Source organism: Coregonus clupeaformis, chromosome 16 (genome assembly GCF_020615455.1).
Source record: "Coregonus clupeaformis isolate EN_2021a chromosome 16, ASM2061545v1, whole genome shotgun sequence".
NCBI classification, from domain to species: Eukaryota; Metazoa; Chordata; class Actinopteri; order Salmoniformes; family Salmonidae; genus Coregonus; species Coregonus clupeaformis.
The window spans coordinates 15,990,811-16,008,254 of record NC_059207.1 but is presented as its reverse complement, the minus strand read 5'-3'; the positions used below and the strand labels follow the sequence as shown (position 1 = coordinate 16,008,254).

The window sequence follows — 17,444 nt, the reverse complement described above, 5'->3', positions numbered from 1 at the left end:
TGCTGAAAAACATCCCCACAGCATAATGCTGCCACCACCATGCTTCACTGTAGGAATGGTGCCAGGTTTCCTCCAGACGTGACGCTTGGCATTCAGGCCAAAGAGCTCAATCTTGGTTTCATCAGACCAGAAAATCTTGTTTCTCATGGTCTGAGAGTCTTTAGGTGCCTTTTGGCAAACTCCAAGCGGGCTGTCATGTGCCTTTTACTGAGGAGTGGCTTCCGTCTGGCCACTCTACCATAAAGGCCTGATTGGTGGAGTGCTGCAGAGATGGTTGTCCTTCTGGAAGGTTCTCCCATCTCCACAGAGGAACTCTGGAGCTCTGTCAGAGTGACCATCGGGTTCTTGGTCACCTCCCTGACCAAGGCCCTTTTCCCCCGATTGCTCAGTTTGGCCGGGCGGCCAGCTCTAGGAAGTCTTCGTGGTTCCAAACTTCTTCCATTTAAGAATGATGGAGGCCACTGTGTTCTTGGGGACCTTCAATGCTGCAGAAATGTTTTGGTATCCTTCCCCAGATCTGTGCCTCGACACAATCCTGTCTCAGAGCTCTACAGACAATTCCTTCGACCTCATGGCTTGATTATTGCTCTGACATGCACTGTCAACTGTGGAATCTTATATAGACAGGTGTGTGCCTTTCCATATCATGTCCAATCAATTGAATTTACCACAGGTGGACTCCAATCAAGTTGTAAAACATCTCAAGGATGATCAATGGAAACAGGATGCACCTGAGCTCAATTTCGAATCTCATAGCAAAGGGTCTGAATACTGTTTTCGCTTTGTCATTATGTGGTATTGTGTGTAGATTGCTGAGGAATTGTTTTTATTTAATCCATTTTAGAATAAGGCTGTAAATATGGAAAAAGTCAAGGTGTCTGAATACTTTCCGAAGGCACTGTACATATACACAATACATGCAGTAGAAATGGACCCTCAGAATGCCAAACATAGCATTGGCCTACCCTCAAAACCTTCAGTTGGCTTTCAAATCCCAGTTTTGGTTGTGGAGATGGTTCTACTTGAGACTCTGGTCATCACCACTATTAGTGAAGGACATCTTTATACTCAAAGATAACTAGTGATACCAGATAAAGGATTGTTCTAAACACCCGTAATCAGCTTATTACTCCACCCAGCGCTGGCCAACAAAAACTTGCCAAAGCTTCAGTGCTAATTCCAGGTCTTGTGCTCTCTCTATTGGCTTTCATCTAGAGCTGTGCGATATGGGCAAAAAAATTGACTCAATTATCACAATAATTATAAATCTAAGGATAAATTCATTACATGAATATGCACCAGTTACTTTTTAAACAAATATATTACCCTTAAAACTACTACTACTACAACAGTTAGCAATAGCTCATATTAGTAGACTTAAGGCTGGGCGGTATACCGTATTTTACGATATACCGGTATTGATGCACGGACCAGTTTGGGTTTTTACTTTACTATAACGGTATTTGAATGTTTGGTTTGTTAAATGTGATACGCCGTGTGTAATGTCCATTTTTATAGTTTACGTCGCTACTTGAGTCATCTCTCTCCGCTCTCTCTCCATGACGCTTTCCACACAGACCTAGCCCCGCCCAGTCACTCAAGGAGCGCATTTGTTGTTCCTCGACCATGAGACATTTGCTTTCAGTCTGCATGGTCAACGCAGCACATGCAAAAATTGATGACAACGATGCTGTTTTCACTTTGCTTCTTAATATAAATCCTCTAGCGTGCTATAATTACATTATTACTTTGCGTTTCTTACATCTGAAAACAGCTAGTTAGTCTTTTCTTAGCAAGTTGGGCCTAAATCTTGTTAGCCGCTAATGCTAATTGCTAGTTAGCTGGCTAGCTAGCCAACTAGCTAATGAATGTACTGAGTCAGAGCAAATGTAATTAGCTATACAGCTACCAGTGATGGGGTAGACCTCAAATCAGCATGTTGTTTGTGCAACAGTATCTTCTAAATCAAAGAGGAATACGTGAAGTATGAATAGGTTAGCTACAAGAAGTAGCTAAGAGAAAACATTTAATGTAGCCAAAGATTATAGGGTCCCCTAGGAAACACTTAACAACACTTTGGTTCCTACCCTGTCACAATAGCTCCTCCCTAGCATTTTCATTCGTTGTCATGTCAAACACTGTATTCAAAGCACCCACTATTATATTCTAACTACATAATTAGAATAATCATTCTATTTCCGTGATTCCAACAGTTCACCCAAGTGTTTTGCTCTAAATTGCAAGTCAAATCACAACATTTGGTTAAAGTTAAGGCCTAGATTGTTTGCCCATATCGTGCAGCCCTACGTGGCAATGTGGAAATTCACAAATGAGTGCAGGAAATGCTGAAATTTATGAAAATGTAGGGGAAAGAAATTGGTTGAAGTTGAATTGAACAGTATAAAACAATCAGAATGGAGAAAGACCCATTGAAATCACTTAGAATGTATGTGTTGCCACCCTAGAGTCACGCACTACTCATAAAGCAAATGTTTTATACCGTGATATGTCATTTTGGCCATATCGTCCAGCCCTAAGTAGACTTAGGCTACTTCATTTCAAACTTCCAAACCGCGCTCCTTAACACCCGCCCGCTTAACCCGGAAGCCAGCCGCACCAACGTGTCGGAGAAAACACTGTTCTACTGACGACCAAAGTCAGCCTGCAGGCGCCCGGCCCGCCACAAGGAGTCCATAGAGCGCGATGAGCCAAGTAAAGCCCCCCAGCCAAACCCTCCCCTAACCCGGACGACCCTGGGACAATTGTGCGCTGCCCTATGGGACTCCCGGTCACGGCCGGTTGTGACACAGCCTGGGATCGAACCCGGATCTGTAGTGACGCATTAAGCATTGCGATGCAGTGCATTAGACCGCTGTGCCACTCGGGAGGCAACTTCCCTATATTCTAATATTAAATCTGTGGAACAGCCTACTCACAGCACAATCTTTATCTTAAGATTAACACTAGCTACACTCATTAAAAAACATTTCCGATAGTCACAGCTTTCATCTGGATTAGCAATCCTATCATTAGCATGCTGACTGTGTGTCTGTATGTAAATATTAGGGTTGCAACATTTGACTGGGAAGGTTTTCTGGAATTTTGCAACCCTAGTAAAGATTGAGATTGTAATAAAGGGGAGTATATATATATAAAAAACATGGGGGATTGGAAGTGATGCAGACAATTACATTGATAGAAGTTACAATCTATCTGCAATATTAAGCTGATCTACCCCCAGAAAAAAAAGATTGAGATTGTCATAACTTATCATCCAAGCTACATTGTTTGAGCACAGAGAGGATTCTAGGAGTGAGTGAGTGTGGTAAATGAATAGAAGGATGGGTTTCCCTCTGGAGAACAGGGTGGGAAAAGTGTACAGAAATAATGCCCTGATGGAAGGATAATAAGCAGTGTTGTGTACGTTCTCACTAGAAGGACCTTCTCAATCCAGTTGGCGGTAAACTGGTAGGGAACTGTTGTTTCTGCAGGCAGTGTGACTCTGAGCCATTGTACATTGACGAGAGCAGTCCAGAGACACAAAACGCATTCACTAGATAAGGTGTACAGCAACCAACCAGGTCTGAAATAATTTTAAAGACAAAAGTACTTTACAACACGCACTTGATGCAAACAGCAAAAACACAACACAAAAACCCATCCTCATTCCCCATGGTTTCACTCAAGTTTACAGGCTATTACGGCCCTGTGTCTTGTTTTAGAGTAGAAACAAACCCACAACCCTGGCGTTGCAAGCGCCATGCTCTACCAACTGAGCTACACGGGACTACATACAATTCACATTCACACCGACTGCTTGCCGACTTAGGCCTATACAGTACAGTACATTCTGCCAAAAAGAACTTCACTTTGGTGACTTATGGAGGGTGAAGTCACAACTTGGCATGATCGAAGAGCTACCTGCTGTAATTTCTATATTGGCGTTACCATGGCAGCAAACTCGATTTTTACATAGAGATTGAAAACCTACAAATCAACTCAAATGGTATTGGTCACATGAGCCAAATACAACAGGTGTAGACTTTACAGTGAAATGCTTACTTACAAGCCCAATCCCAACAATGCAAATAGTAACACAAAAACAATAACGAGGCTATATACAAGGAGTATCAGTACAGAGTCAATGTGCAGGGGTACATTCAAAAGCATTGCTGACTCTCTGGAGTTTTGAGATTGGAATGTACAGTACATTACCTGTGGATTTCACTGCAACGAGCATCCGTCTTCCACAAAGAGCACAAAGCAATGAAGGGACTCCCTGGAGAACCTCTCTCTCTCCTGGCTAGGGAAACATCAGCAAAAGATGACAGCTGGGAAAGGTGTAAGGATGAGGGAGAACTTCAGACATACTTTTTCTCACTCCAAAGAAAAAGAGTGACTTTGATCCGTTCCTCTGAAAGCTGAATATTAAGTTGGAGTTATCCACAATGTCCCAGCCATTTCCCCTTCTCTCAACTCAAAGAGAGGCCGTAACAAAGTCAAGACTGACTCTCCGAGTTGTGTCCCTCCCTCTTTCAAGAGTAAAGAAAATAATAGAAATTAGGCATTCTTTTGTTCAGGAGCTGTTTGGGTACTGGGTTACAACAATACGCTCTCTCCCTCTTTCTCTCTGTGGCATTCAGGGGAACAAGCACTGCAGAGAGCTACATTCCTGGCTTAGAGTAGCCATTCAGAGGGCAGGATATAGGGAGTGAGGCTGCAATAGGTAGCTGGAGTCAGAACTGAGAAGGTAGGCTTCACAAGCCTTGTGAAACGTGCTTTATAGAGGCATAGTGAAATGTATCATATTAAATAACACTATACATGGCTTTGAAAATATGGCCTTGTTCGCGAGGTATTTTTAAAATCCGTGATTTGTCTCTGCGATAGCCGGCCGCTGTTTCTTGAACAACGGTGTCCTTGGCCAACAAAGAGGGGTAATACTGTTCTGAATTTATGCAAAATACTTTCTCTCTCTCTATGCTATATTCTGTTCCACTGTATGTTCTCAACTCATCGCTATGAGTCTATCCTTGTCTCGCATTGCGTGGTGCACTCCTGCCTATTGGCCTGACTAGCTGTGCAAGACAGAACTTCCTAAGTGGAGGACTATAGAAACAACAGTGAAGATTGGGCAGGGGATTTATACAGCTGATTTTTCACAGACAAAGACACTTGTGTGTAGCATGTGAGGTCAGCAAATTGCCCTGGCATATGACGGCCAGCTGAGCCAAGTTCCTCTCCGAAGGAATTCAGACTTCAAATGTCACAAGCCCACACGCTTTTACATGTTTACGTGTATATGTCAAAAATGGAGCACGAGATCTACAGTGAAGGGACATCTGCTGATTATCTTCTCCTTGGTAGTTCAACATCTAACCACAGTGGTTCAACAGGTGGAGTTTAAAGAAAAGAAAATAACTAGTGTGTCAAATATTTCACACCAAGGGCACCATTTAGTCAAACCATGTAGCCAAATGTAGTCCAAATGTTATCTTGATTATTATTTTGTATATATCTGACAACTAAATCAGTTACTCCACTCTAATACAACTGAGCTGAATACAGGGAGCCGTATCATTACATCGAAAACATTTCATCGAAATGTAAATCTCTCTAATCAGTACCTTGCTCTCAAGGTGAATTGAAGTGCCAAAGGCAACTGTCATCATGCCTATCAGTAAAACCACTAAAGCACATAGCAGGCGCAATGACAGCTTAGCCTTGTTACTAGATTCAAAGACAAGCCGAAGGATGGCGATAACAATGAGATGAGTGGCAGCCTCATGTTTCCCCTTAAATGACATGCGAAGAGCTAATGTCAGCTAGTCTTCATGTAAAACATACTTTCACAACTGTACAGGATAAACCAAGTGGATTTAGAAATAAAAACTAGTATTGCATAGACTAAAAAGGTTACAAATTAATCTTCAACATCTCTCAGTTTCAAGCTAGATTTAATGTATCTATGCAGTTCAACTCCCCAAAAAGGTGGGTCAAAAAGAAGTGCACCATTGTTCTGTCAGTCCTACCAATAAATTCAGAGGCAAGCACTTTGCTTTTCAAGAGGGCCAAAATGGACCCATTAAAATGTCATCCACAATCCTCAGCTTTAACTCAAAAGACATGAGCAAGCCATACCACTTTTTTAAGGGGCACTGTAAATGATCCAATGCAAATAGACTCGATAGGTTAGAGAAAATATATATGAGTTTTTTGGTCACGGAAATAAGGCGGACACTTAATTACACTTATGTACACTGGAAGCATTTCTCAATCTGGAGGTGGGCTTAATCCCAAGCAGACAAGTTATCCCATGCAAGAGGGGATAAAAACTAAATACTTGCATGTTTAGCCTACTTGGTAAAATTGATAAAAAACATTGGAGATTTTTAGTAAGCCGCCTTAAAACACATTTTACAGTTTTTCTAAAATCAGCCAACAGTGGTTAGATTATTTGGTTTCCGGTTTGAAAGACATACTGTATCTAAATGTTGGCAGTGAATAGGACCATTTTTGTAACTAGGAATACATCTAAATGGCAAGATGAACAAAAGGATGGGACCCGAGTAAAACATTGAATGCTCATAAAGCTAGAAATACAAAAATATGTATTCAAATTAACCATGGGGCATGTTAAATAGAAAAATAGGTGTCTTCATTCAAACTCTTACAAACTAAAGAATAGTATAAGTAAATGTTTTGATCATATCAGAGCACTGACATGAAGATACTGGCAATTGTGAACAAAGCTCACCTGGCAGTTATGAACAAAGTAGTGTCTAGGTTACTGACTGGTGCGTCAGGGGAAGTATAGAGCCAACAGAACCCAGACAAGAGCCTGGAGGAAGACTGTCTGAGCACCAACACCAGGATGGGCGGCTATTCTAATCCACTCAACTGTGTAGATACTACATACTGTACTTCAATGAGGTGAACCAATTAGTTGTAGGATTTAATAAAGAGAACAGACTATATTTCCAATGAAATTAAATTTGGGCCAAACAGTGGTTTTAGTATGGTATTCTCGTGACAAATTTGAAAATGGCACAGTGCCCGGCTAATAAAACGGAATAAATCCAAGTCAGCCAAGTGTGGCCGTGGAAATATTCTAAATATTCCAAGTGGATCGCTATATGATACAAAGGAGAATTTATCTTCAACAGTCCACTGAAGAGTTGTTCTCCTGAAATGTTCAAATAACGTACAAACTTTTAAGACAAACAATCTCTGTTTTCTGAAAAATCTTAGTGACTCCTACACGTCCTCACACTTGAGTCGATGTGCTGCGCAGTTGCTATTCCTCAGAAGACCCAAAACAGGATTTTTATGGGTCATTCAGCCCACAGATTACAGAGTGGAAATCCAGTTGCTGCACAGATTGTTTGAATTTATTCTGAGACAGAAGAATACCCCAGACATCACATTCTAAGCAAAAACAGTAAACAGTCCAATCACTTTTTCGACTAATGCAATCTCTATGGACTAAAACGTTCTTCCTAGTGGCTTTCAAATGGACTAAAAGTTATTCCTAGTAAACAGCCTTTTGAATACAGTATTAACCCCCCGAGGCATCTGCTCTATCTACTTGAACAAAATATTTGATTCATAGGAATTCCACAAGCTATCTGCCTCCACAGCAAACAGCCCCACTTCACCAGAACTCAAATCTGGAACTGAGTGAAAGAGAGAAGCACAAATTGAACAACTGCCAGTCTTGCTGACCTTAAAGCTCCCTTCGCCACGGGGACAGAAGCAGGCTTCAACAGTTTGTCTGCTTGATTAACACGTTCTCCTTACCATTGTAGCTCTCCGGTTCGGCCGCGTTGTCCAACTCCATAACTTCACAGCACCGAATAAGACATGCTCCTTTCTGCCAACCCTGTGTGTGTGCGCGTGTGTGTGTGTGTGTGTGTGTGTGTGTGTGTGTGTGTGTGTGTGTGCGCGTGAGGATGTAGAATTGAGAGAGGTACAGAAACCTAGCCTCGTCTCCCGCCTGACTGAGTGAGTAGCGCTGCCTGGTTTTGCAAGGACAGCTCTGCTGTGTTCTGGCTGCTGCTACGCTACATCTGGCAGCCGTTCCAGGGCTATGATTGGGTTGAGCTCAACTCAGGGCCTGGCTGCCAGCTCTTGCTACTCAACTCTTAAAGACACAGCATGTTTTTTCTTATGGTCACTAAACAAAACATATCTCAGAATCCCTCTCACTTCAGTTCTCTGAGAATCTGACCAATGGCCGGCCACCTTCTCCTCTACACAACCAGGTTGGGATGCAAGGGACACGGCTAGGGGCACAGCTAGGGGCTAGAGTCCTGCATCGGATCGGATACCCACGGTTCCCCGCGGGTGAGCCGAAAAAAAAGTAAAAAAATAATTTAAAAAAAATCTACTGGCTGGTGGAATGAAAACATTATTTCAATCCGTGGGTTGGCTCGTGGTTCAGAACCATTACATTGCGGGTCGGAAACATTTTTAAAATGAAGATAATACACTTTTAAGAAACCCAGAAGCTTGTTGTGTTGCATTGTGTTTTGCCAATTCCATTCTGTGAGCGGCGAGGCAGACATAAGACATCAGCCACGCTTGCATTGAGAGTGTTTGGAGCTGGGAACTAACTATCCCTTATTTGTGTGGTGCTAAAACGTTATAATTTGTCCACGCTCAGAGCTTATGTTCCCTCTCACCACATGAGTATATGACACGTTGCCAAGTTTACTTTCCCTGGATACATTTTACATTTATGCTCTACCAACTGAGCTACACGGGACGTCCCGGAGAAATAAAAAGATAGGTTATGATAAGGGTATAGGCTACAACATTACCGTGGAAACAGGTGCTGCACCCAGTTTGGAAGGACAACAACATGGTAGATGGATACACAACCTGCACAAAGTGCAAGCAGGTAGGCCTACTTGTTTTCGATAATTCAGTTAATTATTACATTAATTCAGGCTTTTGTTCATTAGACCATCCGCAGGCCATATAAAGTGTAAACCGGAGCGGCTGGTAAAGGTTTGAGGAGCCTACTAAATAAACGTAGCCTATTTTTGCAGCCTATTTTCAATGCTGGGAATGGTTTATTTAAGTTTTAAATTAGGCCTAAGCTATTTGATTATCTAAACAATATTGAAGGTAAAGGTCTTGTTTTGATATGTCAGCTACAGGCTTTCATTAGGTAAGAAGGCTAATTAGAAGGCTATTTTTCTCAAAGCGATTTGAGTGACACATCACGTTGTGAAAATAAAAAGATAGCCTATCGTTCTTAATTCATGGCATGGTTTCCTTTCATCCAAATGGTGAATAGACATGGAGACAAATTAATTCATGCAGGGAAGGGGAATAGTAATAATAGCCTAATCATTATTATAATTATAATAAAGCCTACTACTCTGGAGTCATAAAAACAGTTAAATAAATTAATGTAATATGGCTGGTAACAGATCAGCTCTCTGAACAATTATATGTTGGTGGGTCGGGTTGCGGAGAAAAATCTGTCCTGATGTCGAGTGGGGCTCGGAATGGATGTGGCCGGCGTGGCTCCAAAAAACTGACCTGTGAAGGACTCTACTTGGGGCACACCTAGGGGCATAGCTAGGGGAACTACTGAGCAAAAACAAGCAGTAGTCGGCAAATGTATGGACTATATTAGATCACCAGTGAATTTCTATTTTGAGTCCCGTGATCACAGTTAGCCATTATTGCAGCGTACTGGGAAAGGAATGACTAGATAATGTTTGAGGATCAGTCATTGACTACTGAGACCTCCAGTGGTAAGGAAAGGAAATAGGCTAGGTTCACCCGTGTCTCAGTAAGAGCTGCTGTAGGATCAAACTAAGCAGCAGGCTGTCAACGGCTGGAATATGACGACTTAAAGGAACATTCCGGATTTAAATATGAATGCATTGCTGTGCATGTGAAAAAGCACATTGCATTTCTCTCAATTGTAATTGTGCTAGTCACATTAGTGAGTGAAAGACCTGGAGAAATGCGTTCCGTTTTCATATATTTTTACAATATAGACAATTCTGACTTTGCAGCTGGCCCATCTAGCGGAAATCACTCAGTTCTGCCTTCAGGACAAGACTCATCCAAATAAACGTCAACCTGGTAATTTTGCAAAACATTCATTTCAGGACTTTTTCATACTGTCTGAGCACGCCTTTCCACCGTTAGGCCTAATCCACTATTTATGGGTCTGAGTTTATCCCTGTTCTGACAAACTGCCTTGATTTCACCACCACAAGCAATTTTCCCATCAAAGTCTCATTTTTCATGAACCTACATCTTGGCTCAATTCATTTGTAGCACTATGACTCAAACACAGTAGAAAATCAGTTACTCCAGACAAATGGCTAAACAAGTTATAGTTCACACATAATGTTTACTGGTGTGATATTAAAATCAATGAACACAATATTTACACTACCGGTCAAAAGTTTTAGAACCCACTCATTCAAGGGTTTTTCTTTATTTTTACTATTTTCTACATTGTAGAATAATAGTGAAGACATCAAAACTATGACATAAAACTTTTTTGGTTACTACATGATTCCATATGTGTTAAACAAATCAAAATATATTTGTCTTAATGAAAGCTTTGCACACTCTTGGCATTCTCTCAACCAGCTTCATGAGGTAGTCACCTGGAATGCATTTCAATTAACAGGAGAGCCTTCTTAAAAGTTAATTTGTGGAATTTCTTTCCTTCTTAATGCGTTTGAGCGAATCAGTTGTGTTGTGACAAGGTAGGGGGGTGGTATACAGAAAATAGCCCTATTTGGTAAAAGACCAAGTCCATATTATGGCAAGAACAGCTCAAATAAGCAAAGAGAAACGACAGTCCATCATTACTTTAAGACATGAAGGTCAGTCAATACGGAACATTTCAAGAACTTTGAAAGTTCCTTCAAGTGCAGTCGCAAAAACCATCAAGCACTATGATGAAACTGGCTCTCACGAGGACTGCCACAGGATTGGAAGACCCAGAGTTACCTCTGCTGCAGAGGATAAGTTCATTAGAGTTACCAGCCTCAGAAAATGCTTCACAGAGTTCAAGAAATAGACACATCTCAACATCAACTGTTCAGAGGAGACTGTGTGAATCAGGCCTTCATGGTCAAATTGCTGCAAAGAAACCACTACTAAAGGACACCAATAAGAAGAAGAGACTTGCTTGGGCCAAGAAACACAAGCAATGGACATTAGACCGGTGGAAATGTGTCCTTTGGTCTGGAGTCCAAATGGGAGATTTTTGGTTCCAACCGCTGTGTCTTTGTGAGACGCGGAGTGGGTGAATGGATGATCTCCGCATGTGTATTTCCCACCGTGAAGCATGGAGGAGGAGGTGTTATGGTGTGGGGGTGCTTTGCTGGTGACACTGTCTGTGATATATTTAGAATTCAAGGCATACTTAACCAGTATGGCTACCACAGCATTCTGCAGCGATACGCCATCCCATTTGGTTTGGGCTTAGTGGGACTATCATTTGTTTTTCAACAGGACAATGACCCAACACACCTCCAGGCTGTGTAAGGGTTATTTTACCAAGAAGGAGCGTGATGGAGTGCTGCATCAGATGATCTGGCCTCCACAATCCCCCGACCTCAACCAAATTGAGATGGTTTGGGATGAGTCGGACAGCAGAGTGAAGGAAAAGCCGCCAACAAGTGCTCAGCATATGTGGGAACTCCTTCAAGACTGTTGGAAAAGCATTCCAGGTGAAGCTGGTTGTGAGAATGCCAAGAGTGTGCAAAGCTGTCATCAAGGCAAAGGGTGGCTATTTGAAGATTCTCACATATAAAATACAGTGGGGGAAAAAAGTATTTAGTCAGCCACCAATTGTGCAAGTTCTCCCACTTAAAAAGATGAGAGAGGCCTGTAATTTCCATCATAGGTACACGTCAACTATGACAGACAAATCACATTGTAGGATTTTTTATGAATTTATTTACAAATTATGGTGGAAAATAAGTATGTGGTCACCTACAAACAAGCAAGATTTCTGGCTCTCACAGACCTGTAACTTCTTCTTTAAGAGGCTCCTCTGTCCTCTACTCGTTACCTGTATTAATGGCACCTGTTTGAACTTGTTATCAGTATAAAAGACACCTGTCCACAACCTCAAACAGTCACACTCCAAACTCCACTATGGCCAAGACCAAAGAGCTGTCAAAGGACACCAGAAACAAAATTGTAGACCTGCAACAGGCTGGGAAGACTGAATCTGCAATAGGTAAGCAGCTTGGTTTGAAGAAATCAACTGTGGGAGCAATTATTAGGAAATGGAAGACATACAAGACCACTGATAATCTCCCTCGATCTGGGGCTCCACGCAAGATCTCACCCCGTGGGGTCAAAATGATCACAAGAACGGTGAGCAAAAATCCCAGAACCACACGGGGGGGCCTAGTGAATGACCTGCAGAGAGCTGGGACCAAAGTAACAAAGCCTACCATCAGTAACACACTACGCCGCCAGGGACTCAAATCCTGCAGTGCCAGACGTGTCCCCCTGCTTAAGCCAGTACATGTCCAGGCCCGTCTGAAGTTTGCTAGAGTGCATTTGGATGATCCAGAAGAGGATTGGGAGAATGTCATATGGTCAGATGAAACCAAAATAGAACTTTTGAACGTGGCTGGGTCTTTCAGCATGACAATGATCCCAAACACACCGCCCGGGCAACGAAGGAGTGGCTTCGTAAGAAGCATTTCAAGGTCCTGGAGTGGCCTAGCCAGTCTCCAGATCTCAACTCCATAGAAAATCTTTGGAGGGAGTTGAAAGTCCGTGTTGCCCAGCGACAGCCCCAAAACATCACTGCTCTAGAGAAAATCTGCATGGAGGAATCGTCCAAAATACCAGCAACAGTGTGTGAAAACCTTGTGAAGACTTACAGAAAACGTTTGACCTGTGTCATTGCCAACAAAGGGTATATAACAAAGTATTGAGAAACTTTTGTTATTGACCAAATACTTATTTTCCACCATAATTTGCAAATAAATTCATTAAAAATCCTACAATGTGATTTTCTGGATTTTTTTTCTCATTTTGTCTGTCATAGTTGACGTGTACCTATGATGAAAATTACAGGCCTCTCTCATCTTTTTAAGTGGGAGAACTTGCACAATTGGTGGCTGACTAAATCCTTTTTTCCCCACTGTATATTTTCATTTGTTTAACAGTTTTTTGGTTACTACATGATTCCATGTGTTATTTCATAGTTTTGATGTCTTCACTATTATTCTACAATGTAGAAAATAGTAAAAATAAAGAAAAGCCCTTGAATGAGTAGGTGTTCTAAAACTTTTGACCGGTAGTGTACAACGAGTAGCCTAGTTTGCTCTACTTCCGATTGTTGACTACTTTGTAATTTCTTCTTCAAAGATGGAGTGAATGAACAAGACCACATATTTTACTTGTACTCTACTGTGTTGACTGACAGGCAAGCATTTCATCCCATAGTATAGTGGAGTGATGTGTACTCAGTCTGGTAGGGTAGGAGTTGGTAGAATGTACTTACTGCTGTCTGTGGCCAGGGCTGTTTTGTCTCCAAGGGTGTGGCGGTCTCTGGGCACAGTGAGGGTGTGACGTAGTAGCCACACCGTGCACGACTCGGTCCGGCGCTCCTGCAGCAGCAGTGGGTGGATCTGAGGAACAGCCAGGACAGCAGGCAATGAGGACAACTTATGCTACAGTTGCTACTGGTAATAAGCAATGGGACAGTTCACTCCAGGAGGGTAGAATTCCACTCTCCTTAAAAAAGCAAATACAAATGTAGGCCTACATGATTTCCCATCTCTTCAATCCTCACACCATATATTATTCATTATATGGTAGGAGTTAAATACCTCTTGTTTGTCCAATAGGAGTAGCTGACAGTTGGTAACTATGCAGAACTTGGGCTTCCATATGGCAGGCTCAGTGAAAGGCTGGCCGCAGGATATCCAGTTAGTTGATGAGCTCTTCATATCTGCAAAACACGTATATTAACAAACTATGACAGACAATGACTGTGGATTCCTCTTAATAGGCTTTAGTGTGTTTATTCCAATATTACTTACAGTACCTGTAAGTACATAGAAGCAAGTCCCTTCTATTGGAATGGATGACATACATGCACATAAAAAAACATGCCAGCATCCCGGACTGTACAGTGGAGATGTGACTCATGTAAGCTCTGATAAAGAGCAAACAATCAATGCATTTTTCAGATCCCTACTTCCCCCACATGACACAGAGGGCCTCAAGCCTTATCAAATCAAGGGGATCATTCAATAACCCTCCACCTTTCACTGTAGTACGGTGGGCTCGTTCTTCTGGGCTCATTACTGATGGTGACTCAACTTCACCAGACACAGTAACTTAGCTACAGAGTTTGACTGTTATCAAACTCAAAATAAGTTGATACTATATTAGTTAAGCACTGTAGGCAGGCAGCACAGATCATGTCATAGCAGGCGGACGCTGTGCTTTCAGTAATCCCCACTTTCTGGGAGATTAAGGTTACTACCAGGGTTCAAATGTCGCATGCGTGTTACGTCCTCTAATGTTCACAAGTTCAAGTAGTATACTGCTTGAGGAAGAAGGATTTTGTCTCATTTGATGTTAACCTTATGATAGGCTACACCAGCATTGTCAGTAAGCGTGTGCCCATAACAGATTGAAGACATACAAAGGCTGAGTGGTTGTTCTCTCTTCTGAAGAATTGATAAGTAGCTGCATGTGTCCAATTGAGTTTACAGCTTAGTCCTGCTTACTTTTCCTTTGTAATGGTTGCATCACTCCAGTCTATTCTGTCAACTATGCTACTGTTTTTACACAACTAAGCTTGTATCCTGCAGTTTAATATTGGTATTATGGTTGCATAACTTGTCAACAAGAAAAGGAAAGAGACACATTAATTAGATTCTCACCTGTCATGACTCACGTGTAGCTAGCTAACTAGAATTACTACAGCAGGAATTTTGATGGAGAGCTGGCCAAAACATTAAAAACACCTTCCTAATATTGAGTTGCACCCTCAGAACAGCCTCAATTCGTCGGGGCATGGACTCCACAAGGTGCCGAAAGCGTTCGACAGGGATGCTGGCACATGTTAATTCCAATGCTTCCCACAGTTGTGTCAAGTTGGCTGTATGTCCTTTGGGTGTTGGACCATTCTTGATACACACGGGAAACTGCTGAGCGTGAAAAACACAGCAGCGTTGCAGTTCTTGATACAAACTGGTGCGCCTGGCACGTACTACCATACCCCGTTCAAAGGCACTTAAATATTTTGTCTTGCCCATTCACCCTCTGAATGTCACACATACACGATCCATGTCTCAATTATCTTAAGGCTTAAAAATCCTTCTTTAACCTGTCTCATCCCCTTCATCTACACTGATTGAAGTGGATTTATCAAGTGACATCAATATGGGATCATAGCTTTCACCTGGATACACCTGCTCAGTCTGTTATGGAAAGAACAGGTGTTCCTAATATTTTGTACACTCAGTGTATACTTCACGTGCATGGAATTACAATTTCTCAGGCATATCAACCTAGTTAGCTTGGAGTCCATTGCTTTGAGGCAAAGATACTTCCTCCCCCTTTCATCGGTACTTGAGGTTTCATTTGCTAGCTAACTAACTAAAAACATTTGCTGTGCTTAATGGCTACTTACCGATAACCCTCATCCAGCCTTGGAATTTACATCGTGAAAGATTGGTCACCAGATTCTCCATATTATTTCGTAGTAGAGCGCACTTTTCCCGGGGATAACGATTCAAAAATAAAGTGGCGTCTCCCTCAGCTATTAAGGATTGAGGCATGTAATCTACTTTAAGCATTTTTTAGCATATCACACCATGATAATTACAAATGGAAATTCAGCGCAAGGGAATAAACCGTGCGAATGTTCACTCTCACTTTTCAGGACCATGAACATGACTTCCACAACTTCTTCGCCTCGCGCTGTGCATTTCACACTCTAAAAACAAAATAAAACTCGCTGACTGAAAATAGGGCCGTGTTTTGACACACCTACAACGTCCTTAAACACCTTAATTATATTAAAGGATTAACTGTCTGGCATCGACCTAGCTGTGATCAATTGTTTCGGGTTTGTTGCTTTCTTATTTATTTTTAAATACATCACTTTTTGGAAACGTTTATGGGACGTAGAAGCTAGGCGTATTTAGCCTTGCAGTAGCTACACTACATGGACAAATGTATATGGACACCCCTTCAAATTAGTGGATTCGGCAATTTTAGCCACACAGGTTACTGACAGGTGTATAACACCCGCACAGTAGGTGGCGGAATGCACTTAAAATATGTTTGCGAACACTATATACCGAAGAAGAAGGGTGTATAAAATCGACCACACAGCCATGCAATCTCCATAGCCAAACATTGGCAGTAGAGTGGCCCATACTGAAGTGCTCAGTTACTTTCAACGTGGCACTGTCATAGGATGCCACCTTTCCAACAAGTCAGGTTGTCAAATGTCTGCCCTGGTCAACTGTAAGTGCTGTTATTGTGACGTGGAAATACCTAGGAGCAACAACAGCTCAGCCAAGCTCACAGAATGGGACCGGGGAGTGTTGAAGCGCGTGGCGCATAAACATAGTCTGTCCTCGTTTGCAACACTCCCTACCGAGTTCCAAACTGCCTCTGGAAGCAAGGTCAGCACAGAAACTGTTAGTCGGGAGCGTCATGAAATGGGTTTACATGCCGAGCTGCTGCACACAAGCCTAAACTCACCATGCACAATGCCAAGCGTTGGCTGGAGTGGTGTGAAGCTCACCACCATTGGAATCTGGAGCAGTGGAAACGTGTTCTCTGGAGTGATGAATCACGCTTCACCATCTGGCAGTCCGACGGACGAATCTGGCTTTGGCAGATGCCAGGAGAACGCTACCTGCCCCAATGCATAGTGCCAACTGTAAAGTTAGTTGGAGGAGGAATATTGGTCTGTGGCTGTTTTCCATGGTTTGGGCCAGGGCCCTTAGTTCTAGTGAAGGGAAATCTTAATGCTACAACATACAATGACATTCTAGACGATTCTGTGCTTCCAACTTTGGAACAACAGTTTGGGGAAGGCCCTTTCCTGGTTCAGCATGACAATGCCCCCATGCACAAAGCGAGGTCCATACAGAAATAGTTTGTTGAGATCGTTGTGGAAGAACTTGACTGGCCTGCACAGAGCCCTGACCTCAACCCCATCGAACACCTTTGGGATGAATTGGAACGCCAACTGTGAGCCAGGCCTAATTGACCAACATCAGTGCCCAACCTCAATGACGCTCTTGTGGCTCAGTGGAAGCACGTCCCTGCAGCAATGTTCCAATGTCTAGTGGAAAGCCTTCCCAGAAGAGTGGAGGCTGTTAAAGCAGCAAAGGGGGGGACCAACTCCATATTAATGCCCATGATTTTGGAATAAGATGTTCTACGAGCACATACTT

General features: G+C 42.4%; 1 protein-coding gene across 2 annotated transcripts in view; it reads right to left on the bottom strand.

Annotated features, from left to right (window-relative positions):
• Positions 1-13,607, bottom strand: part of dab2ipa (DAB2 interacting protein a) — a 118,968-nt gene extending 105,361 nt beyond the window's left edge. Inside the window, exon 1 of one of the 2 annotated variants that reach the window (XM_041900411.2) lies at positions 13,517-13,607. Coding sequence is in view for 1 of the 2 variants with exons in the window: in XM_041900409.2 (XP_041756343.2) it covers positions 7,801-7,840 (40 nt within the window). In the remaining variant the exon portion in view is untranslated. Of the gene's footprint in view, positions 1-7,800; positions 7,927-13,516 lie in introns of those variants that run through there. The other variant, XM_041900409.2, reaches the window with a different exon arrangement.
• Positions 13,608-17,444: the final 3,837 nt, after the last annotated feature.